Raw genomic sequence first — 25,851 nt, 5'->3', positions numbered from 1 at the left:
AGCGCGGCGCCTACGAGTACATAACCGGATACGTAAATTTCCAAATTACAAGGTGTCGCATGAGAATCGACGGAGGGGGGAAAAAAAGAAGAAATTACACAGTAATATATCGTAACGATCCGGCTGATTTTCCGATAAACACGACAATAAAAACGAGAAGGAACGTGACGCTGTCGATTTCGAACCGTGAAATTATGCTCTACTATTACCCGAACGATTCTTCGCCCGAAGATCTATGTAGGCGCCAGCAATCTACGCTTCGCCCCCTTTTTCCAACCTCGCCCCTTTTAATCTCAACAACTGCCTTCTCTCTCTTTCTGTCAGAGATACGATGAAGGAAAAAAAATTGTATTACATTTCGTTTGTTCGCCGGTCCCATCCCCATTTCGCGAGGCCGTTCCTCGAAAAATCTCGGAGCAAAAATATAACCATCGTAACTCCGTTAGGAGCGCAACTGGCTGTACATACACGGAAGGGTGCTGGTCGGAACGATTCGACTGCCGTATCAAAAAGTTCATCCGGGTTGTCCATTGGCCGATCGAGCGACAAGCTCGCCAGCCGGCAGAGTAGTTTCAACGACGATGCGCCGGGGAAAGTGCATTAACGCGAGTTAGTTCGCCCGAAGCCGAACAAACTGATGTATACCTGGGCGTTTCACCTGCACAATCAGCGCGTGTCCACTTTTAACGGCTCGAAGGTTTCCACTCTCCTCTTGCTTCTATTATTGTCGAATAGAACGAAGGGTGGAGAATAATCTCTCAATGGTACAGAGAGAAAACGGTGGATCTCGGACGTTGGCGAAATTAAGGGATGGGGTTCGTGAATCGACAGAAACGGGATCACGATAGTTTTTTGAATTGTCCGTTTTTGTTTTTCTTTCGTGGGAGAAATGTTTCTTTTTAGGCGGAGGGAGAAAGAGTATTGTCGAGAGTCTGGTTTTTTAAGCCGATCCGGATCTCGGTTCGTTCACTAATCACGCTGGTCTGTCGAGTAGTGATTGGACAGAATTGGTCGAGCCGTGCGATAGAAGTCAGGATCACTGAATAGATCAGCAAATTGGGGGGAGAGAAGACACGAACGGAAGACGCCAGGGTGGTTCCGAACTCGGTCGAGTGGTCGTTTTTCGGCTTGTTGTCGAATGGAATTATACAAGAGCCATTAGCGTTATATTTATGGACAATAGAGGAAGGTCCGTTATTAATAGACTAAGTATGTTTACGTAAATATAAACTTACCCGAATAAATTGACAAAAATTGGAATCAGATAGAAATATTTTTACTCTGTTAAGGATTCTTTTAGATTCGAAGTAAAATAAAAGCATCATTAAATTTCATTAAACATTTTACTGTACTAAATTGCAGACACCTGAGTATCCTACAAATGCATAAAACCCGCAATCTAGTTATTAGACAACGGAGTTGTTCTTCACAAAAATATAAATCGACAGTCTAGATTGAGTTTCTTCAGTCGTTCCTAGTGTAAGTAGAACTGACAGATTATGAATAGACACAATAGCCGATTAATATTCAATTTAGTTTCTCGGTTTAATTAAATCTTCAAAGGCAATTGTCAGGCATCAAATTCTATTTCAGGACTGTACCGCCCTCTGTAGGTATATTTCCATAAATTGTCGTTTATTTCTCGATCGATTTTGTGATTGCGCAAACAATCTTTTTATCGGTTTAATGATATATTCCTCGTAGACCCTGGGAACCATCGAAGCCACGATGGAATATCCGAGTACAGAATCGGAGCTAATTAACAGAAGCATTAAAAGTTTCCAGGCTGAGTTTCAATGTAACACGAGAATAAGGCACGGCGGAGAAGGAAGTTCGCAGGAAATCCCAAAGCTTCCAAATGTTGCGTAACTGTTAATAGGGAATGAAACCGCTGCAGTTGGTGATAAACGATTACTTTAATATTCGAGACGCTGAGAAAAGGGAGGGAATTTCGTTTCAAAGGTAACGATTGAACGTGACGATCGTTAAAAATGTAGAAGAAATGGGAAGCGATTCGTTTGGCCGATGTTCAAATAAATTTCTCTCTCTCTCTCTCTCTCTGTGGTAAACCTTGGTAACCGACGAATCACCCAAAAGTTCAAAATATGGTTCGATACTATTCGCAGAGAGCGAGTATCTAGTAATTTCAAGTACATTAAATTCTTTGACGAATATAGCAAATTGAACCAAGTTGCATCCCAAGTACAATCGAAATCTCAAAGAATATGTTCAAGTAAACGTTACAAGGCATTACAAAATTACTGAAAGTCGAAAATAAATATTGATTAGGGGATATTACTTATCCTCTAGTATACTATACATGTATATTACTTATAGTTATAAAGTGTATAAGTATATGCTAGGTGGACCAGCTAAATATCTGCCTTATTTATTGCTGTATGGGAAAACTTCTCGAGACAAAGTTGCTCCATTTCAAGGGAGACACACATATAACGGTGGAATATATATTTCGAGATTAAATGATCGGAATGGTATGGTTACTAAGACCGTCGAATTTGTTTTTTTCACGTTCAATAAGGATATCGAAAAAAATTTATGATTCCATTACAAAAAATAATACTGATCTTAAAATCTCGTAAGAAAAATGACCTTGAGAAAAAATTCATTCCACCGTTACACGTGTCCCTTAAAGTAGAAGAATCTTGTCCTGAAAACTTTGTTCAAATTTCAACAATAAATAAGGCATATATGGAGGTGATCCCATTTAGCTGCTCCACCCTGTACACTCAATAAAAGTGGCTTAAAATATATGATTCTCACGAAATACCACATTTTCTTCATACAGGCCAGGTGTGCTAACACATACGAGCGATAGTGTACAGTGTCGAACCTTGTATGTGGCTCGTTAGAAGTCTCCAGATCGGCTAAACGATACAAAGCACTTAACAAGTATCGTTGGTTTCGATGAGCATTAATCGAATATTAGGTACATGTACGTACAGACACGAATTGTACCATCGTTGGGTCCATGGACGTAGGATAGTGACATCGAGTCGGTGGAACACTTTCTTTCGCGACGCTCGTCGACGGAGTCGGTTTCGCGCGACGTAACAGTCGAGCTGATAAATACATTACACCGAATTACGCAGATCCTTCGCCGCGAAGGCGCCGCGACGTCTGTCGTCCGCCGTGGCTCTTCAAAGTCGCGCGCTCCCTTTCTACTCGATTCGCTACCATCCATGGGCGTAGCCAGGTTATCAGTCAAGGGGGGGGGGATGTAATTTTTTTCCTCTGGGAAGTGGGAGGGGAAGCAAAGTCCAATTTTTTTCTTCTAAAGTAGTGCAAAACCCTACTTTTTTCCGTCCAAGGGTGGGGTGGGGGGGCAAGTGCCCCTTGGCTACGCCCATGCTACCATCGTGATCTTCATTTCTTTATCTGTGAACCTCTTTTTGGTTCCCCCCTGGTCCTCCCCTCGTTTCTTTGCTTTTAGATAATTACGAATTAATTGCAGCCGACTCCGGTGGTCGTTACACTTTCTTCGTCTTGGTTTCTTTTTTTTCAAGTTGCGCGATGGTAAGGTGGAGTAAGAAAGGTCGTTACGATTTCATTGGCCTTCAACGCGATACCGAGCGAGAAAAAAAAGTGAAATGACGAGATCCGACCTAGGACAGTTCATTCGTGGACGTAAATGGAGATAAACGCCCACGCAAGGGGTAGCTGCTCGAAACCGAAATCGTACGATAAAATCGGCATGGCTTTCCTATGAATCGCACGATTGTTCTTCGGGGAAAAGAAAAACCAACCTCGAGTCGTCAATCCTCCGGAGGAACAACACTTTATTTGATGGTTTTTGCTTCCATGAAAGTGACGGTACGTTCCACAAAGTTCCTTATTGCCGACAGAGGCAGAAACAAAGTGTTGGCGTAGGCCACGTGGTTTCAACGGAGAAGCAGTAAGATCGAGGGAAGATAGAAACAGCCCTAAACGGTCCTCTTTGAAGTATCATTTTGTTGATCGGGTCGAGACAATCGTTTGTTAACTGTTGTAAATAACGGTGCCAGTTGTGTATTCTGATCTAAGATCAACAAGATCCTGTGATGTTATTAAAGTGACAAACAACAATTGGTAACAAAAAGCTGATGTTTCTTGTGATAGATCTTTTTTTACATACTTCGATAGACTCTTAGCAGCACAAATATTAAATTATGTAAGTTTAAGTTTAGATTGTACAATTAGGTCGTGATGTGTTACTTTATTATCCTCATATATTTCTTCCGTTTAATGAATTCACCACAAGAAACTTGACTGCACGAACACTGTTCGTAGAAGCTGTCGTATTAAACGCAACAATGAAATAAGAATCATCCACGAAGAATATCGCGAACAGGCCTCGCCACGATGTTTAAGTTACGTACTCTCTCGTTCGCTCACAATGCGAGCCTTCCCTTAACCGCACGTCATGCGGAAAAATTAAAAGAAAAAAAAAAGGGGGGCAAGTCGAAGCGAACGGCGGCTTTTTTCGCATTAAACAGATACCTGCCTGCCAAGTCTTGCCTGTCGTTTTTAATGAGACCCACGCGGGTGTTGTGGGTTAATTATTCCTCAAAAAACCCTCGCTCGTGTAATTCTTACGTTCGTTAACCATAGTCGCCGGGAATTTCTTCGAGTGGACCATTCGAAACTGATATAAAGTCTCGCTGGTTCGCTAGAAATCATTGGTCAAAAGTGGAACTCGATCGTCTGGGCGTTCTACGATCGGTGGGAAACTTCTTAATTTTATAACGGTGTCCGCTGCGAGGACGCAACGTCGAACTCTGGCCAATAAAATTAATTATTAGTTGGACAACTTGATTGATTGGATAGTTGAATTCACGCGATACCGTCGGCAAATGAGAATCACGAACAATGCCTGGGAAAATGCAAGGAGGAGATCAGAAAAAACAAATAAAAGAACAGAGAAAGTTTCTTTTATTCGCTCGGACGTGTCCGTGAAGATCTCAATACATCGAAACACGGTATTGGTGTGGTCTAAAAATCAATCGCAATCGTATCCAAAGATTGCGAGAGTAACCTTTCCGATGTTCCCTCCGCCTCCCATTCATATCTCAAAACGCAGCTTCGCGGCATTATTTCTACGAAACCGCTTCAACGTTCGATGTTGCGGCGCTGTTTGTGGGTATAGGTACCATTCAACGCCTACAGACGAATAACAGGATGAACTTGATGTGTGTATCGACCATGTCCTTCGCCTTTAATCTCGTCTGCTGTTCGAAGTATTCGAAACATTCGAAAAGTTGGACAAATATCAGGCAGAGATGGATCTTTTAACTTTATTGTCTTGTTCACGAGGTACTAGTATTTGGTATACCTGCAGATTGATGAAATTACCGTCTCTATACTAATATTTACATTGGTTTCTAAGAGCTCAAAACTCACGAGGCATTGCTTGTTGGATTTATTTATAATCTATACCTTTCAATCACACATTTAAATTCGTACTGTCTTATGTATCTATAAATATTTTTATTATTATTATAACGCTATTCCATCTGACATACACTCCCGCTAATAAATATTAGGACACTTACCGAATATGTAGGAAATGTTAGAAGTCATTACGAAATTGTTGAAAATTTCACATAATAATTGTTTGGGAGATATTAAACCTCAATTGATAACTTATGGTATTAGAAACGTAGCTTAAAGTATAAAATTCTTATGAAACATCACATTTTTTTCTGTTAGGCCAGATGTCCTAATACTTATGAGCGGTAGTGTACGTTCCCTGACGCTCTTTACGCTCCGTAAACATAATTCCTCCTCTTTCTATCACTCTTTCTTCGATCTTTTTCTTCATCTCCGCGATCTTTTCTTTCTTTCTACTGTTACGCTATATGCCTATGTGATTTACTATAGTCATCACGGTATTTTAAGCAACTATTCGGAACAGGTTATTCCAACATCAGCATTGCAGAAATCCCGCTCATTCGCCACCGTGAAGAAGTAATAGTTGCAATGGCGCATTAGTCATTACTATTATTACTGAAGCAAACTGTAGATCTCTACGGGTGGAATTCACAGTTTGTACATGTTCCATAAAGAAGATAAACGTGATCTCTCGTGGGCAGGACTCGCACAAGTGTGATCATTTAAACGATGACCATTTCTCCGAGCTTGCTGGCACGCATTGTGTCGAGAAAACTGTCTTTGCTACGGCGAGCTATGTTTGCAGGCGTAACTTTTCCCTTCAATCACGGCCCGCGAAAATCTACAGGCAGTGACGTTTCTCGGGAATACGTCGCCCTTCTAATCTGGTTAAAAACAATACGCTGTAACATCAATCCATCAGTGACAGAGGACGTGATTCGCGTCGGTGACCCGTGGACATGGTCAGAGATTCAGATGTTCCGTAAAATTCGTTGATAAAACTGATTAGACAAATGACGTATATCCTTCCAATTTTACACCGTTCGTGCAGGTCTATTTGACAGATTTGTATTTTTAAGAAAATAATGGACACGAACGTGTGACCAAGGAACAACAAAATCGCAGCGATTTTGTCAAATTTTGTACAGATTATTGGTATGGATGCGAGCGATCATTATTAAAAATTTTTAATGAATAATTTAAGATAGTTTTACGGTTAATATAAATATTTTGTTTAATTGTAACGTCTTTTTATGCCCTTAGGCCTAAACAGAATTCTTACATTACAATATTTGTAATATAACTTAGGGTAAACACACCAGAGAATAAACACTTCACAGATTTTGTACCTATTAATGTCGAATTTTAAATAATAATATTAACATCTATACCTTTTTGTAACGTATAGATTTCAATTGGAAAAATGGAAAAAATATATCTAATTAAATTTTGAGAAGCAATACAGATTACACCAATGATTAAGTAAATGTACATTTGTAACCGATTTTTCATACATAATATTCAGTCCCTGGTACATGTTTATTGACAGGTGCATCCGCCTCAATTTATTCAAAACAAGGTGAAAAACGCTCATGTATTTGTGAAGTCAATCGACCAATTTGAAAACAGCGTGGCGAAACAGGTACCATTATAGGCGCGTATAAGTTAACAAGATCGCGTTTATACGGTTATTCGGGGTGTCTCTCGTACGACACGATCCTGGATGTTCCCATCCCAGCCGGTGCTCCATTCACGAACTTTCATTCATGAGTCTGCGGTAAGTGGCCACCGGGCGCTATGTATTCCGAAAGCAGTTTTTCGTCGGTTTCGCGGGGGTCGCCAGTTTCATCGACGGGCGTTTTCTGTGATATCATCGTTCTGGGTGGAGACTAGCTCCAATGACGTAATGAGACAGAGGGTGTACAATACATACGGGGCGGCCGTTGGGGGGGGGGGGGGGGGGGTCCCTCTTGGTGGTACGGAAGAGAGACGATCGTCGAAGAGGGGTGAGTGGTTGCAGTATAAATGTGGCCCGCGCAAGCTCCACCAATCACTCGCCCTCTGACCTCCAAACTCTAAGCTCACGGTGGTACCAAACAACCCCCCTCTCCTTGCACGTACGATCCGCAAAGAAGCGACCGCCACCGTCGTTCGTTCGAACCCGAAACCACCCGTACTGCTGCCTCGTGATCGCCTCGTGGGTTCAGATCCGAGAGCACCCGTCGACGTCGAGGAGTTCCTCCAGTTGGTTGGTGCGACCACCGAGTCGAGTACACCCCCTCTCGACCGAAGACAGCACGGGGAAGAAGAACAGAAGACTGGGTATTTGTTCGACCTTCGACAACACTCTAGACATGACAACGGTGAGTGCTCCACACATTACCACGTTATTTTTCTCTCGTTACCGTGAGTGTGCCTTTTGTCCGTCGGTGTGCAGATTGCTCGCGCGGTCGAGAATCTCGCGATAACACCAGACGACAAGACGTACACGTATTAACAAGACGGCGTTAACCAGTTCGCTACCAGCACATTACTTCGATAATGTTCGTCACAGACTATGCTAGATTTTCAATATTCTATTCAATGGGATATTCGTAACTTTTTGATCGGAAATTAAAAATACACAAAAAGGAGACAATTACTGACCCGAAATGTAGGTGAATATTGCAAAATCTATTCCCTTTTTTATCTAAGAAAGTATGCTGACATGGTACTTTGAGCGTCACACATATGTGACGCTGGTAGCGAACTGGTTAACGTCGTCGAACATACGGAATAACGTCGAGGAAGATTGAAGATCGTTCTTGTTGTATTATCACGTTAAGATCGGGTCAGTGTATCGGTCGACGGGTAGACGATATTAGGAGGTGTATACGCGGTGGCACACCTAATTCGGTTTAAAGTAGCCGTTGGAGATAAGGGAGAAGGGAAACAGAGGTGTGACATAGAGTAACGGCCAATGCAAACATTCCACCCGTCTTTCGTTTTTTTTTTTCCTTCTTCGGAAACGGATTACCGTGAACGGGATGGTATCGGTGTTTACGAGCGCGAGAGACCGATGTCTGAGTTTGATCGGGACTCCAGTTGAAACAATAGGATTTCCACGAAACGGCGGATTAAAAGGTGTTACGCGCGCGCTCGTTTTTCCCGAGTCAACTCGGTCGTATTCGATAGACAGACGTATTTATCTACGGGGATGGCGTTGTGGAAAAGCCAATCATACTCTGGTATTGTCGGGGAAACACCTCGTCCTCTTGGGAGGATCGTAAAACCCGATGATCAATCGTTATTTATTCGATACCGGAAAATTTCGAACTGTTTATTTCCATTTCGCCGGACGGTCTAGACTCGAACGAGTCTCACTCGGAAGAACGTTATGGAGAGATAAAGTATACCCTGCCGTAATTCACCGTGGGCGCACAGGTGAAGTCACAGAGTCGCGAAGAACGCACTGAAGTCTCACCGGAGGATCGTGGGAAATAATGGACGATAAAAAAAGGAGAGATCGTTGGCCACGAACGTGAGAGATTGTATTTGCGTTGTTACCGTCATTATTAAATCGGCCTACTGTACCTTTTGGTTAACCATGACAGCGGATACATTAACTTCTCAACCAAGGATGATGAGTTACTTTTTAACTTTATTTGTTTATTTACCGTGTCCATCGATTTCATTTTGTCATAGTATCTAAATCAGTATAAATCAGAGGTAGGCAAATTCATTATCTAGATAAAGAGTTAGAAGATAAAAATAGAACCAAAAAGAAATTCTAAGTTTTATAATAAAATTATATTTTTTCTTTAATATGCAGATACGTGGTGAATAATTATTTAATCCCATTAAGTACTTATAGGTCAGAATGACGATCTTATTGACGACCATACGACCATATTGCATTATGGTTTATTCGAATAAAATTGTGCCCAATTCTGGTAAAAATTGCATCAGGATCTTCGTTAGATGAATCCACTTCATCTATATTCAAAAATCATTCAGTTAACGGATTACAACATACAAAAGTGTACGATTAATTTATTACCTTTGCCGTACAATTTCGCGTAAGAAAAATTTAAAAGCCGTTTATTTCAATCAAATTGTTAACAATTACTAAAAGCTTCTAGCTAATTCGTTCGATACTGATGTTCCCGCCACAAGCAATGGTACGCACCGCTGGTTGAAAAAAGAATGAACCTCAGCGTTCAGAATCATCGGCATTCACGAACTCAAATAAAATCACTCGCACAAAGTGGACCGGTTAAACTTCACCGCGGCAACAGTTTGCTGAAGCGGTTCATCGGTTCGCCCACTTCGCGAACCCTTGGGGCGATCTTGAATGGTGGATCTACCGGGGCAGTGGCAAAGGGACACACGGAACCTGGTTAAATACGACAAAACGACTGCTCGCAAAATAATATTGTACGTCTTGCATCGTGACTGTAAAAGATACCTGCCCGCGAGCGTCTTGTATACTCGCGAGCAAACTCGGCTTCCGCTAGGAGAAAATGTGAGGTTGGCGAAAGGCCCCCTTACCATTTAGTTTTGGAAGTTACTGAAATTTATGCCAAATTAATATTCGGTTTTTAACAATTATTTCTGTACTCGAAATAAATTTCGTAAGTGCTGGGATACCCTTCTCCTACGTCACTTTTTCCCCTAGTGGAAACCGAGTTTGCTCGTGAGGGTACATTCGAAAGCAAACTCTTCTTCCGCTAGGGGAAAAAGTGGCGTAAGAAAAGAGCTTCCTACCATTTCTTAAAATTTATTTCAGGTACTGAAATAAATGTTAAACCGAATGTTAATTTGGCATAAATTTCAGTAATTGCTAAAACTAAATAGTAGGAGGCCCTTCGCCTACGTCACTCATATTTACCAAGTAGTAGGAGAGTTTTCTTCTACGCCACTTTTTCCCCTAATGGAATCCCAGTTTGCTCGTGCGGGTACAGTATCTCGAACGTGAGACGAGGTTTATCCGAGAGAATTTATACTTTACCTCGGCTATTGGAAGCGATAACGATCGAGAGCTTGTAACTTCATAAATCTGACATCGTTGAGAAATTATTGCCACGGTTCCCGCAGTCACTGGCTTTTATTCGGGGTAACGATCGAAGGATCCAGGAGCAGGAAACGGTTCGTTGGATGCAGGTTAGTCGCCAGGAAATGCATAAAGTGATTTGCTCAAATGTCGAGCGAAGCGCGAACGATTTAAATTAACTGGCCCCGGCGCTGTAGCCGGGGGATTTTCACGTGCAAAGCTATCTGCTCGTTAGGTATTCATCAATGCCTTTCGCCGTAACTTTTTACGACCGTATTTCTGTCCGACTGTCTGTCCCGTTTCCTGGCTTCTACGGTAATTATAAACAATCCGTTCGGAAGGATTGATCGGTCGAAACACGGGAGGAACGGTTTGGCGATAGGATGTTTGGGATTTATGGATTCGTGTGTCTTCGTCGTCTCTTCTCGGGATTACGTTTCGTTGAAATTGAATTAATGCCAAACGAAAATCGTGCAGTGTAATAATAATTGTGACAGTAGTAGCGTGTTTATTGCGCCGATCTGTGCACGTAAACATGCGGTGTGGACACGAGCTTTAGGCTAATATTACGCCGAATCGGTAGAAAATAGTACATGGATAAATGATAAAATAGATTTACCTAAGTTTTTCCAGTTAAGAATATGAATATATCTCTTAAAACGTTAACTTGTACATCCGTTTTTGGACCAGCAATTTACTTTAATAATTTACTTTCATAATTTTACTTCGAATCAACTTGGGAGAAATGAATCCGCGATGAAATAGTGCGGATAGCGGAGGATCGGGATTCGAAAAGCCGCAGTATCGCGAACCAAACGCAGAACGAGGGGGGAATAGAGTGAAAAGGGTGAAGAGCTTTTTCTATGCCACCAGACAGAGAGACGCCAGGGCGTCCCACATCCCAGCCGTGAGTTAAATCGCGCGTTCATGCCTCTCTTGCCCTCTCCAGCTTTTTCCTCGCGTTCTCCGTCCTTCGTCCTCCGCTTCTGATTATTTACCCTTCTATCATATGTCCATTTGATTGTGCGCACAAGAAGAATGGTTCGATTGAGAACAATGATCGAGAGTGGAGAAAATTATTTTATCAGCTCTTGAGCTGTCGCCACGCTTCCTTGCTCCTGTGATCTGTTCTACAACCTCTAGTATCCGGTCTAGACGCTTTACTATCGCGGATGGCGTCGTCCCGTTCGTAAACCATCATTCAACCGTGCTGATAGTAGCCTCAAGAACATTTTTCGAACTGTATTACCTTTACGGTCGCCAAACCGTATTCCCAGTTGACTTTCATGGAAAAGAATTATATTTTAACGCAGATTGGCTAACAACGAGATTCCCTATTGGAGGTCTGGGTTGGGTCTCTATTTTCTCTCCCGGGAGAACATGTTCCTAACTAAATAACTAGGTCTCTATTTGAGGCAGCATTATTTCGGAAAACTGAGTAAACGAAAAACAACTATAAACAAAAGAGCACGTACACCGACGAGCATACTCTGCTTCCGCTAGGGGAAAATGTGAGGTTGAAGGAAGGCCTCTTACCATTTAGTTTGGAGAGTTACTGAAATGTATGCCAAATTAATATTCGCTTTAATATGTTTTCGATCCAAAATTTAAGTCTTGAGAACATCCGTAGGACTTTTGGGACGGACGTTTCTAGAACATCCGAAATTTAAATCTTACGAACGTCCTAGGGATGTCCAAAATAGACGTAAGACATTCGAATATAAACTGGACATGAAACGGACGTCCTTAGGATGTACGGTGCTATATGGAGCGCGTGGGCCGGGAAAATCTCCGCGGGTGCGAACGTCCAGTTTTACGAGCCCACGAATTACACTGGCGTGTCGAGCCTTGCCGCGGTAATGATCGCGTGAATGTAACCAGATACAAAAAGCTTTAGGTAATCGGATTCCGAATGACACGTGAACGTTACAGAAAAAAATCTGTATCAAAGAAAACGAGAGGCGGTTCGTTGCTTTGAGAAAAAAGTTCCTATCATCGATACGTTTCCCGTCGTGGTTTCATATGGATCGTTATTAAATATATTATCGCAACATCCCTCCCGGGTAAGCGATCCCCGTGTCGCGAATGGGAATTTTCATGAGGAGTAGATATACCGTTTTGCTTGAACGCAGGGGCGTGTCTTCTCGCGAAGGGCAAATTTTATACTTCGCGTTTAGGCCTCCCCGTTTTTCAAAGTTGATAAGCGACCTGGAGCTGTCTTTTCCTTCGCCTGGAGCTTTTCGTCGAAAGACAAGAAGGTTAACTGCGTGTACCGTGGGGAACGAGACGTAGTACCGCGGGATTATCCGACGTGACCTGAACAACAGCCTCCGAGGAGAGTCGCGCAGACCTTGGGCATTATTCTTATAACGTTCGATTAGTCGATAATGCGTGGCGTCCCCCGAACAAACAACGAACAGGAGGGGGAAAAAATGTATCCTCGATAATTAATTTTCCTGTACGGATTGCTACCGGTACCGGTGTTTACATTAGGTTTAATCGATGGCAGGACCGAGCGCACACTTCGAATTAAATTAAATTAAACGAACCGCTGCCGACGGGCCAACGAACTTTTTTCCTCGTTCGACGGCAGACTTGACGATTCGAGTAGAGGGTAGTAACGGAAGTCGATGGCAGTTCAATTGACTCGTACGTTGATTTAGCTATTGAGCAAGATCACCTGTTGTTCGGAAGCCGCACTGTCTCCTACACATCTCAAACCTCGGAAGCTGAATGGTATGGGACAGTCGAATTCAGGGTCAGTTTAACCCGTAACGGAATTTCCGTTGAACGTGGGTTTCAAAAAAGAATTGGGCGTAACATTTTATGTATATTTTAAAGTTCATATGTTACATTTATATATAATTACAAGAAATACCGCAATGGCTACAGATGGGTAAAAAAATGACCTTACATTCGTCGTATAAGGGTTAATTCGTTCATAAAAGCAGAATACAGTAAATCCTCGATGAGTGATCGAAGGCTCCTCGGCAACGAACATAAAATATTTCAAAAAACTAGTGGCCATGTGCCGTTATCAATTTTTACTAAAATTTCAATTTTCATAGCAAAAGGTAATTTCTTTCTTCACATGACGAGTATACTCGTCGAACATTATTAAACGGTGAAACAAATTCTGATGAATATTAATAAAGTTATGGAACATTGGAGTTCGACAATCTTTTGCTAGTGCTCCAGTGACGCAATCATTTTTGCCAGTAGCGTATGTATGTTTTGAAATATTCACCTACACTTTGTGTTATTCATTTATGTATTAGTATCTGATCGATAAACTAAGAACATTACACTGAAGAGAACGATGGTAACCTATACAGTGGTCTGTGACGAATGTTTTCGAAACCATATGGTGGTGGTTAATGTGTTAATGAAGAAATAGAGGCGGGAACGCGAAGCCCGTGTCTGATAACGCTATGCAACCTCCGTGTGAAACGGGCAAATATACAATGACAAGTCCGAGCATGTAACCATAAACTCGTTTTTGAAGCTTCTGCAGTCTTTTTTAATTTGAAACCCGCGGACGTTACCCTTCATCTCGTACCGAAGAACAATGTCGATAGATACAATGGGATGCACGAGCCAGCTAATTATGTAACACGCGTCGCAAAATTTACCCAGATTACACGATAAAATGAACAGCGTAGCGTAGAAATATTGTTTTGAGAATTTATTATTTGTGTCGACCTTACGTATAGCGATACGTTTTAGCAAGTTCATGCAAAGATTCGATCACTTGTTTCCTCCTTTGTCTCCTATTGTCTGTTGTCGTACAATCTTGAATTAATATAGTTTTAAATCATTTTTCTATTCATATTCGAAAGCATAGAAAATTTTCATATATTATTACTTTTTGAGATCTTTCAACGCCTAATTCGTCAAATATATTGTATGAGAAACGATTCTCAAGCCAATTGACAACAACGAACGCTTAAATAGAAGATACGTATTAAAAACGATAGAATTATACGAATTCTTGTTATTGACTCTGCTACCTTGTGCCACGAATTCACGGAGAACGGAGAAACACCGAAACATGAATCGTTGCGGTCGAACGGGGAAGCTTTTTCGCGTGTACGTTGATCAGCAATCCATTTGCATAATTTGCGTAATTAGGGTAGCCACCAATTAACGAAAATTAACCGTGTGCAATGTTATTGCACGGTCTCGTCACCACCTACTATCTATATCCCGTCCAGCGGTTCCTTTGATGAATTCTGAATTAATACACGGACGTTGTGGAACGGTGGCTATGGGTGAACGAATACCACGTGCAGAAATAATCAGCCTTTCTCGCTACGTAGATCGTGACAAGAAACCGACGTTATTATCGCGTTAGCGGTCCATTAAGAAGCGTTTAAGAGACGAAAAACGGAAGTGAAAGAAGCAAAAGTGTAGGAGGGCTTGAAAGTCACGCGTGTGACCTCGTCGTCGGGCGAAATTGTACGAGTCCCGATTTGAGAATTAGTTAATATGCGGGACGACGAGCTTATTTTCGCGTCGATAATCCGGTATCGGAGCCCTGAGCTTCGATTATATGCAAAATCGTCGAAGAAAGCGCCCGGAAGACGCGTTAAGAGTTATCTCGCGTACCGCGATAACAGGCCTGTCTATTGTCTGTCGTTCGATGGGCTCATCGTTCAATCGATAACGATCGGGTCAACGACGTACGTTCCTTCGAACGATCTCTCGCGAGACGCACGTTGAAATCTAAATGGGAATCGCTCCGACACCTGATACATATTCGAAATGAAAATAAAATACTTGAACGCTGTAGCCAATTACGTTAAATCACCTATTTGCGATACTATGGATATGATTACGGATTTCATAGCATATACGTGATTATCTGAAACTTGCTATAGTCCAACATTTAATACGAACAATTTTATTTAAATTCTGACACAACGCTTAAACGAGGCGAATGAAACATTTGTTTTATTCCACTTTCTGTTGAATTTATGATGTTTCATTACGGAAGTCTCGTAATACCTCACCGTTTAATTACCTGTATCTTGTTTTATATTTTTAGTAAGTACGATAATATAGCTTTATTACAAATACTACGAAATAATAGAAGAAAACTAAAAGAGAATGCAAAGTAAGTGGAAAATAATGTAGGAACGGTAATGTTAAGAGGGAGGTTATGTAGACAATAATAATAATAATAATATTATATGCGCACATACGTTGCTTATTCATAGTCGACATTGTTTTTACAGAATTACTACTTACCTTGTTTGTATACTTTTCTTTGGCGTGCACGGTAAACAAATTGCATTAGTCTTCCACCGTCACCAATCAGTGATAAACGATTTTGTTTGCGTCAAGAATATTTGTGTTAATGATTTTTTGCGCTCGATACACGCACGAACCATATTTGGTTTATACACCTACACACCGCGCCGAAATATTTCTTGCAATATCCTCCCTGGAAACACCACGCGCACAGTGGAAATTGATTAAGTGATTCGGATTAGAATCGGAAACCGATTGGAAATGTTTAATTATGAGCTCTTTAAGTAGCAATAGAGATCACTAGACTGCGTATTTTTATGCAAAATGAGACTTTATGAAGTGATTTCTGAAAACAAGAGTAAAAATAGACAATTCTTTCCTTTCTCAGGAATTTTAATGGGATAAAAATAAAATAAAAAGCGTATTAAATTCAATCGAATTTTTGTCCTTTACTATACTACACATACATCTGTATGCTATAAATGCATAAAACCCGCAATCTAGAGATCACGTTGCCTGGAATTTAGAACAATAACTTCGAGTGTCTTGTGCTCTGAAACTGCACGATTGCCCAGAAATGCATTAAACGAGTACAAGAATGGGAAGCGTCTAGTTTTCTCGCATAACTTCACCTCGAAACATTGGTCGTCTACCTTGAACCAATTTAAAGACACAACGGCTGCCCCGGCCACGTGGGACGTTCACTGCACACGTAAAATCACAGCACAATACAAAAGGAACAAAAACCAAGGATGTTTTCAGAGCGTAACATAGCAGCCGTAAATGTCACGCGCGTTTCCTAAGTTCCCAAAGTTTATCGTCGAATCGCCTGTTATGCGCCCGGGATTGACGTGAAACTTTCAAAGACGCTCGAAAACGGAAGATCGGTGGGTTTGGGTTCGGATCTCGTAACTCTGACCGTTTGTTTCGACGTGAGGATGCAAAAGTTACGTGTGTGCCTCGTTATCAACCGCAAATCATCCCTCCGCTCGCCATAAACACGCCGGACCCGCCTAAATCCCAACCGTCCACCCACCCGTTTCTGTCCACGGTGTTTTCCGATCCGCTGACTACGTATTGTTAAGCGCCACCGCACAGGATGACTCGCTGGCGAATAACAAGACCGCGAGTGGCATCGAGAACAACTTGGCTCAAATTGGCTGATGCAACCGCGGAACCACTGCCGTTCTTTCTATCCGCCTCCAGCGTAGCGTTCGAAATAAATGGGAGATCTGATATCGATTTTGAATGAACATGTGACTTGGTGACAGGTTGGCAAGCCAAACACGCCGGAGCCGCGTGAAACTTGGCGACAGTGTCCTTCGTTACGATCGAATTTACGGGACACCTATTGATCAGTTGCGTTGTAATACCAGCGTAAAATTAAATACACTTTGAAAATTAATAATATACTTTATTTGCGACGGAGAAGTTTATTTGGCTTTACAGCCAAGCGAGATCTGGCGTAAGGTGAAAATCTTGAGTTTAAGAAAATACTCTCAACCACCCCCACCAATAGCCTCTTGTGGTAGGTGCTCGTTAGAAACGCTTAGTAGGTTAACTGTTGTAGCTCTAATAGGTAATGGATTAGGGTGTTTTAAACAGTTCGTAATAGAGAATTCCTTGTGAGCACAGTAGAGCCTCCCACATCCGAACTAATAGAGAGACACAAAGCTCTATTGTATTATCAAATGCAAGGTAACATCATTTTAGAATGGATTCGTTCTGTTTTTCAAGCGGAAATTGATGGCCCTTCTGTGACACGATTTTATGACAGGAATATTGAATAATTGAGGGAAGGGTGAAAGAGAACCGTAGAATTATACAGAGACTATAGAGAAACAGGAATATTGAATAAAAATGTTAGAAATAACTCTCATATTTTGATACTCTCAAACCGATAAAACTTTCACACTCGTTGAATAATTGTGTGAATTAATAGTCTTCGAAATTATGTTTCCAGGCAGTGGTGTATATCCAACGATGTATTGTCGTACTCGCTATTCTTCTCTGCTATTTCCATGTCCGAGGCGAAAGGGTGGACTGCGAGTAAGTACACGTGCGCGATCTTAATTATAGAACATCTGCGTGTTATTGTTTCGTCGGTGCTAACAACGAAATACGCGTTCTTTCCAAACCATGTAGGCTGTATCCGTTCCATCAAACCTGCAGAGGTACAATGTCGAGGAAACGCGCGATGTTCCCGACCATATACGGATCAGGTTGCGACGGAAGTAAAGGAAACGTAAACTGCATCAGGGAATTCGAGGACAGACACCGTATTCCTTATATTCCACTGTCGAAGTCGAGACTCTTGATTACTCTCCTTGATAACGTAAGTCATGTTCTAGTTTCAATTACATTCGAGGATGCGAAATTTTGAGTACCTAACATACCCGGTACGAGTGGACTTGACGTCGGTATATCATGATCGCTGTGACACGGAACGTGCGAAGTGGTCCTATTGTCGGTGGCATAACTGAGAAAAGAATGATTCTTCGTGAAACATACGAGAATAATATTCGACGTTCATATTTGACCGTTACATTACGGTAGCGTTTTGTTCTCTTCTGTATTATTCTTATATGTGAAAGTATAAACTATGTTATATTTGCATTTATTACAGTAGGATTGTAGTTAGATAAACATTTAAAGTTGATTTTCTCGGAAACATAGCCCTGTATGGAGAAATTTTATTGCAGACTTTCGATCGATTTGTTTTCATAAAAAATCACTCTCTTGTCGGCTGTATAACCAATAACGAACCAATATACATGCATATATGCCCCGTATGTGTACTTTCGTTGGAGTGAACTTCGACCAACATTTTGAACTTTCATGTATGGCAAGCAGAGGTCAACTTTGTCTATTTTAGAAAAAAGTAACTGGTATTGACCTACTTCTATAAAATTAAATGAACATTCAATAAAATCTAGCTGCAAACGTACGGGATTTGTTACAGTGAACATAATATTAAGATAAAGATAGTCGACGAAAAAGGCACTGAACATCGAAGGAGTTTCAAATTTCTTGATTCTTACCGTAGGATCCGCCGAAGGACGCTACGTACATGGGACGCCACAGACAAAGGAACAATGAAATGGATGAACGAAGGCCACCCTTAATGGAGAACTTTTTATCAGAATTGGAATCTTCGGACAGCAACTATTAAATGGACTGATCAGGAAATAAATATTTGCTCGACTTGTGCGAACATTTTTCATTAATCGAACTTTCTGAAATGTGTGTTTTCTGCCCTCTTTCTATACTGTTCACGTCGAATAAAACTCCTCCCCTCGCCCCCTCGCTGTCTTTCTCTTTCCCCTTTCAAAACCTTTACCTTCCATCCGGTTGTACCCACTCATGTGTCTTCCCTTTAGTCCGATCTCATTATTTCCGAACTGAGATATGATTGAAATATTGTATCCACGTTATTAACAATACATTATGTGCTGAAGCATCAGAAAATACATTTGAAGTTCGCAGCAATTCCTTCGACTGTCCTACCGAAAAGAAAGTACGAAATTGACGTTGCGAACGGTGCCAGTTCACTAAATGTGACCACCAGCTGAATCTCTTGTACATAAACGGACTTAAGACGATTACACAAAACTGTCCTCGTTATGTTCGAACGTGAAAATACAGAGTCAATAAAAAATATTTGTTTCTAGAAAGTTTCGTGCATTCTTTATATGTGTTTCAAGTGTGTGAATGTACATATAACATGCGATTACGTGAAGCAAGTGACATGTACATCTTAATATTTTGAAATTTTACAAGTTCTACAATAAATTCATGAATTTATGTAGTTATCAGACGTGACACTCAGTTTATTTACATATACAGTACGTTCGCAGTGCTTGCAACCAACAAGTAACTCCTACTTCCTTACGAACAAAAACTGTTCTTTGCATCTTGATGATCAGTGTGCATTTTATCGCAAGGTGTTTATTTCATTGTTATTACTATGTCTTTATTACGCAAAATATCGATGAAAACATTAGACTGAATAAAAAGCTTTTGCGTTTTCTATGGAATATTATTATAACGCCCTGTTATATATAATTCGTTAATAATAATATTTCTCTTTTTCATCATCTTATCTACACATATAGTATCACAAGACACGTATATTCGATATACATTACCTTACTCATTAATGTTCAAACTAACGTCTAAGTATGGTTCTAAAATTTCGATATGGAGACTTTGGTATAGATACTGCAGATGGTGCATCACATTTTGAGCAACTTGACATAAAAAGAGAAGATTTTTTACAGGCGACAATTTCCACAACTCGCATCATTGTAATGATAATAATATATTATAGAGAGCTCGTGACGAAGTGTATTATTGAAGTACACCATCGTTTGTAATTCCTGAGGTGTTTCGAAATCATTTTTTCCTTAGCGAGAAAGTTTTCCAACGCTTTGTTTACGTGATATTAAAGAAAAACTCCCTCGGTAGCGTTGGCTATGCGCTGCGCTTCTACGACGAACAAGCAAGTCGGCATGAATCGAAGGAAACTGTGTATATAGAATAGTAAATGAAAAAGACGTAACAAATAAAATTGAACTTCTCATTTGCTATCTACTTACACAGTTTCCTTCGAGTCATGCCAACTTGCTTGTTCGTAGTAAAGCGCAGCGCGTAGCCAACATTACCGCGGGAGATTAGTCGGGAGACTTAATCTGATTGATCGGAGTTTTTCGTTAATATCTCGTTAACAAAGCCTCGGAGAACTTTTTATCTAAGGAAAAATGTATTCCAAATCACCTTACGAGTGACCCATTTCAGAGATCTACAACACCGTACAACACTTTTGTTACACCCTGTATATGTCTATGGCTTAGAACAGCTTAGAAGTGCCTATAGAGAGTTTTTAGTAGAGCCATTATAAGTAGTGTCTCTAGAAGTGACCATCCCGTACCTATATATACAGTTTAGTGGGGTATATAAATAGTTCAAAATATGTAATTATATTGTGCCGAATGGTTGACAGAGATCAAAACATAACGCGTACTTCAATTTCATTGAGTAAATAAAACAAATTTTTTAAATGTGTACTAAGAAAACAATACCGTTTCTATAAAGTAACATAATAATGGTTTTCACGAAAACAATTTTGAATTCCACATGCAGGAACCTTAAGACATTATTAGTTTTAAGGTTATATAAACAATCCAACCGCATAGCGTGTGCCAGTAATATACGAAACAGAACATTTATTACATTTCAAAGATTTCCAGAAAAGTATAAACATTTTCTTCAGTACCGAAAATGTACAAATACGGCAATAAACGAAATCGAACCAGCAGATAGTTATACTAGGCCAAAAATGATTAAAGAGCATGAAGTCATGCATTGCATGATGAAAAATTCCATGCAATACAATAATACTATTTTACCATCTATTAAAGCATACGCCATTGTTGCCACAGCAGAAATAGAGAACTTAATTAACGTGGATTGGAAATCAGAAACTGCACTTTCCTGTTACAATGCTATAAAAAAAATAGCATGTTATTATCTACATGGTTCAGATCCAGATGTTGAAATACCTTCTGATATTGTATTTAACCTTAGCAATAAGCTCTCTTCACTTGACGATAAGCACATCCAAAAACTAATGCAATATCTGATTATTGTGAAAAATAAGTTAAATAATACAAAACCTTATGACAGACTTATAAAACAATTGAGTGTGGAATGTTTAAAACGATTTTTCTGTTTTAATACGCCACAAATGTTTTTAACACTTGATGCATTTTATCAACTTCAGGAATATAACTGTGATTATGTGTGGCGTGCACTCAGAAAGTTGGGTTCAAAGACTCAAAAATTTTCAGGCCCCAATATTGTTCAATATTTATTTTACTTAGGCATGTGTCGTGTTCCGGATATACAAATGTTTGAAATTGAATGCTGCTTGGATGAACACATATCTGAGATTACTGTAGATGAAATTGGTATTGCATCTAGAGGCTTCTTTATGTCACAAAGAAGACTTCAGAATAAATCATTAATGACAAACATAATGAAAAAACTTGAAACCAACATTAATTCTATAAGTAGTATCAGCATAGGAGCCATTATGAAATTAATTCGGTAGAAGAAATAATTCCATTTATGAATAAATGTTTCTTACATTATCATTTGACAAACATATGTGTTTGCAGATACAGTGATTACTGTCATATTGTACCCTTATTTCAAGAATTACTAGTATCTTTACGTCCACAAATACCAAACCTGCAGTTATATGCTGTAACACATATTTCACATGCAATGGGGTCTCTACGTGTATATGATGAAATTTTAATGGATAATATTATTACGAGGTACTTGCTGTCAGAAGAAAATAGTACTAACACATTTAGTTTTAAAAATAATAATATTCATACTTAATCTAGGATACAACAGGATTATGATGCAGCAAGATTGAAAGATATTGAAAGGATTATTTATGCTCTTTGTACAGTCACTCCATATAGAAAGTATCATGATGTATGTCATGAATTATTTAAGCCAATAGCATTAACGTATAATACAACATATTCACAGGAAATTCAATAGTAAGTTCTTATTAAATACACATAATGTTGAATGTATATACATCATTAATTCATAAAGTTTTAAAATTTATCTTACACATTTTCCAGCTTCCCAAAAACGCTTATTCGTATTTTAGTGTTTTTAGCAAATAAAAATATATATTCAGAAGAATTAAGTGAATATGTATTGAATCCACAGTTGGTACATAGCATATACTGCAACAATATAAGAAACTTAACAAATGAACTATTAATTCTTTGCTGTTCTATTAAAATAGAATTGCCAAACTATAAAGGTCCACAATTAAATGATAACATATATAATTGTTTAATAAAGGTATTATTTGATATTATTTAACATGAATAATTTAAATGAAGTATTCAGGTAGTTAAATACTTTCCTACTGTTACAGAAATATTGCAATAGAATCGATATATCCGAGAGACACATTTCTGTAAAATTTCGAACTGAAGTTATATTTCTGTGCAAGGTACATTTACAAAAGCATATAAAAGAAATATTACAAATGACGAAGATAATTAATAGTTTGAATTTATTACAACAGGAAAAATTGAAAATAGACGTGCATACTAGTCACATACTACCTCATTATTATTCTCCTGAAATTATAATTTGTTTCGATAAAGACAATAAACTGGTCCCAGTTAAGCCTATTCTATCAGATATGCCAAATGGAACAATTAAAAGAGTAGATACAGATGATTTACAAAATATAAAGTGGAAAATATTATTCTTGTTAAGTAGTAAATGTGAAGTATTAGGACAGAATGGTTACATAGGATCCATGTATCAAAAGTTTAGACACCTCAAGGCTATTGGATATACACCAATTGCAGTAATATGTTTTGGACTTCGCATGATTAATAATAATTAAGATACTAATACAACAGTTTCCTACATCCATATACACCATGGGTAATCTCATTCATATTCTTGCAGCTTCCTGAAAAAGAGTTCAAAACTTTAACTAGTGAACATGAAAAATGCTCTTATTTGGAACATAAAATTTTCCAAGAACATGGCGATGATTTTTTGGAAGGATAAATTGTCTGAAAGAGAAAGTGCAAATATATAAAATTGTATAAAGAGGCAAGTACGTATATAATGTTACAACATTAATATACTTAACAGTTGTTAAGGTGTAATAGCTAATTTTAAAAATAAAATTTTTATATTAGAGTTATAAAGAAAAAGTTTCATAGAATATATATTGCTATTTATATAAATTGTTCTTGAATACTGAACAAATTTATATGTTGAGATATTTACATCAATGTGGAAATATAAGTTGTTCGTGCAATGATTCTACTTACATACAATATAATGTACATATATAGATCCTACTGTCAATACTAGTCCAGCAAGCTGTGCATACATTTTTTGGTATATTCGTATGTTACAAATAATGTAGCCGTCGCTGGTATTGTTCTTATAAGTGTCGGTTTCAAGCCATTGTATAAGGAGCCAACACCTTCGTTCCTCACAATATCTTTCAGGACTACTAGTGCTGGCGTTTTTAAATTTTTTACCTTGAAGTATAATTACAAATTAAATTTCAAATGACTTTTAATTTCGTATATACCGATACGTGAATGGGTAAATATATATAGTTAACCTGTATTCTACTTTTAACTACGTCCGCTGGAAATATAACCAGCCATAATATGGTACCACCGACAGCACCAGCTATCATAGTTTTCTGCCAGCCGATATCGTCTCGATGTTGATTCGGTTGTGCGAGAAGTTCTCTTGTAATCTCATAACCCCCAAAAAAAAAGAAATACCCGGGCATCTCGCGTGCTATGGTTGAAGATAAACCATTAAATAGACCTTTTATTCCTTGCTCCTTTAGAATTTGGTTTGTCAGTTTCCAAGGACCAATTTGCTTCTAAAGAATAAGCAATGGCAAATAACCATTGTAGTTATTAATCATGTTATTTCATATGTGTAATTTTTATTTTTATTTTCTTTAAATTACCCTAACTGAAGTTACTGCCTGTGTCATTTCACTTTGGACTTCTCTCATTGCTTGTAATTTACATTTTATTAACTCTGTTGGGCACAGTGTTAAGGAAGAAAAGAACGCAGCAAAAAATCCAGCACAAGCATTTTGAATGGAAGTTAGATCCTCTACCTTTTTGACACCTATGCACAATTATTCTTCTTCAAACTATAAATTGAAATTTAATGTGTGTTAAGATAGTTATAATACCTAATATGTTAGAAATAACTTTTTGACATCCCCCGTATGCTGCAAATAGAACTGAATTTTCTGCAACATTAGCAACCACTGCAGGCATAGTTCCTGCGTACAAACCACGTATTATTCCATCCGTTTTTAACGTTTTCAAAAAGCAATTTACCATTCCTTTGTACATGGTAGGAAATGTTTGCATCTTTACCTTAACAGTATCTAATGGTTGCCCAACGTATACAAGTGCCATCCCGCCTTAAAATAGTATATAAAATAAAAGCTTATAAACATAATACTCTAGTAGCTTCTTAAGTATAAACAATCTGTTAACACAATATGTTATAGAGTTGTCTCGTAATTTTCTTTCTTTGTCATATGAAAATTTTAATATAACAGTATCAAAAATGAGCTATAGAAACATTATTGTAAAAATATATTCCAAAGAAAATATGTCATATGCATTGGAAGTAAAGCTGAATGTAAATTTGCAATATAATAGTAAAAGTAATTTTAATTTACCAGTTACATCATTTGAATATTGTCTTTCACAGTGTTTACAAACCAAGAAATCTAATAGATTCAAACATGTTAAGGGATGTCATTACCAACTGATCCAGCAACGAAATCAATAAAACCGTCTTTCATGTTATTTAAATGCTCATTTCCTTTTTCATTGAACTCGAACGTCATTGTTATTTTTCTATTAACAAATGATCTTTAACTCTTAAGTAGAACAATAGGTTAGCACGTGGTTTCGCTGTAATTGTGTCCCATCTACTGGTCTCTGTTTGATAAGAAAAAAATTCATTTGTCGATTACAAACTCGTAGGAATTCTGAATCTTCACTTTCATAAATCTTTTATTGACACAATGATATTCACGGCACACATTTACAGATATCTCGTTCATAATACCTACCCGCGTTTGCACACATACTTATGCGATTAATCACAAACGAGAATATTTCGTCAGTGGATTGACAAAGCGAGAAATTATTCATTGATTGGTAACAATTCAAATATTAAATAGATAGGTAGCGATTAATGTTGAAATCATAATTCACATACTCGTGAAGAAAGGTAATTTTTCAATTTTTTGACGCTCTTGCTGAGAAGTTACTGCCAGAATAATAACGATGTTTATGTTATTTTTTTGTGATCTGTTTTTGAAATTTTGCATATCGAAGGCAAATTTTTCTGTCGAAATTCTTTAAAAAATATTTATAACAAAATTGACCGTATATCAGCGTACATAATATTAGAATCTAATCGGCAAAGCAGATAATAATCAATTGATGATAAAGTATATATTACTGGAATAAAAATCAGATAAAATACGTTAACTTGGATATGCACATGAATTAGATAGATCAGTGGTTTATGTAACTTTTTTAGATGAAAAATTATTT

At 38.7% G+C, this 25,851-nt stretch overlaps 3 protein-coding genes across 4 annotated transcripts; 2 read left to right on the top strand and 1 right to left on the bottom strand.

The window, feature by feature from the left end:
- Window positions 1-7,457: 7,457 nt before the first annotated feature.
- Window positions 7,458-19,032, top strand: LOC107189851. 2 transcript variants are annotated; one of them, XM_015578527.1, is made up of 4 exons: window positions 7,458-7,751; window positions 17,637-17,722; window positions 17,846-18,008; window positions 18,720-19,032. In XM_015578527.1, exons 1-4 carry the CDS (start codon window positions 7,743-7,745, stop codon window positions 18,843-18,845), a joined length of 384 nt encoding a protein of 127 aa, XP_015434013.1. In that variant the 5' UTR covers window positions 7,458-7,742; the 3' UTR covers window positions 18,846-19,032. The 2 variants fall into 2 exon arrangements, with proteins under 2 accessions (XP_015434013.1, XP_015434012.1); XM_015578526.1 differs by having other exon boundaries at window positions 17,819-18,008.
- A 1,979-nt stretch (window positions 19,033-21,011) lies between these two features.
- Window positions 21,012-23,333, top strand: LOC107189809 (FAST kinase domain-containing protein 5). The gene is made up of 7 exons (XM_015578475.1): window positions 21,012-21,781; window positions 21,853-22,014; window positions 22,087-22,248; window positions 22,336-22,564; window positions 22,641-22,718; window positions 22,794-23,084; window positions 23,189-23,333. The coding sequence occupies exons 1-7, from the start codon at window positions 21,012-21,014 to the stop codon at window positions 23,291-23,293; spliced, it is 1,797 nt and encodes a 598-aa protein (XP_015433961.1). The 3' UTR covers window positions 23,294-23,333.
- A 268-nt stretch (window positions 23,334-23,601) lies between these two features.
- On the bottom strand, window positions 23,602-25,499 carry LOC107189844 (mitochondrial ornithine transporter 1). Its single transcript, XM_015578516.1, has 6 exons — window positions 25,362-25,499; window positions 25,049-25,227; window positions 24,462-24,698; window positions 24,228-24,394; window positions 23,865-24,137; window positions 23,602-23,778 (listed from the first exon to the last, which is right to left on the bottom strand). The coding sequence occupies exons 2-6, from the start codon at window positions 25,131-25,133 to the stop codon at window positions 23,602-23,604; spliced, it is 939 nt and encodes a 312-aa protein (XP_015434002.1). The 5' UTR covers window positions 25,134-25,227; window positions 25,362-25,499.
- Window positions 25,500-25,851: the final 352 nt, after the last annotated feature.

This window comes from Dufourea novaeangliae, unplaced genomic scaffold, assembly GCF_001272555.1.
Source record: "Dufourea novaeangliae isolate 0120121106 unplaced genomic scaffold, ASM127255v1 scaffold173, whole genome shotgun sequence".
In the NCBI taxonomy this organism is placed as follows: domain Eukaryota; kingdom Metazoa; phylum Arthropoda; class Insecta; order Hymenoptera; family Halictidae; genus Dufourea; species Dufourea novaeangliae.
This window is presented reverse-complemented; position numbering and strand designations above follow the sequence as displayed.

Excerpts from the sequence above, each read along its gene's own strand:
- LOC107189851 (XM_015578526.1), top strand. Across the intron at positions 17,723-17,818 it reads GGCGAAAGGGTGGACTGCGA|GCTGTATCCGTTCCATCAAA; the intron begins GTAAGTACACGT and ends CAAACCATGTAG. Across the intron at positions 18,009-18,719 it reads TGATTACTCTCCTTGATAAC|GATCCGCCGAAGGACGCTAC; the intron begins GTAAGTCATGTT and ends TTCTTACCGTAG.
- LOC107189809 (XM_015578475.1), top strand. The coding sequence starts at position 21,012 with ATGATTAAAGAGCATGAAGTCATGCATTGCATGATGAAAAATTCCATG. Across the intron at positions 22,015-22,086 it reads ATGGATAATATTATTACGAG|GATACAACAGGATTATGATG; the intron begins GTACTTGCTGTC and ends TACTTAATCTAG. Across the intron at positions 23,085-23,188 it reads TTGGATATACACCAATTGCA|CTTCCTGAAAAAGAGTTCAA; the intron begins GTAATATGTTTT and ends ATATTCTTGCAG.
- LOC107189844 (XM_015578516.1), bottom strand. The coding sequence starts at position 25,133 with ATGACGTTCGAGTTCAATGAAAAAGGAAATGAGCATTTAAATAACATG. Across the intron at positions 24,395-24,461 it reads AGTTATTTCTAACATATTAG|GTGTCAAAAAGGTAGAGGAT; the intron begins GTATTATAACTA and ends AATTGTGCATAG. Across the intron at positions 24,138-24,227 it reads AGGCAGTAACTTCAGTTAGG|AAGCAAATTGGTCCTTGGAA; the intron begins GTAATTTAAAGA and ends CTTATTCTTTAG.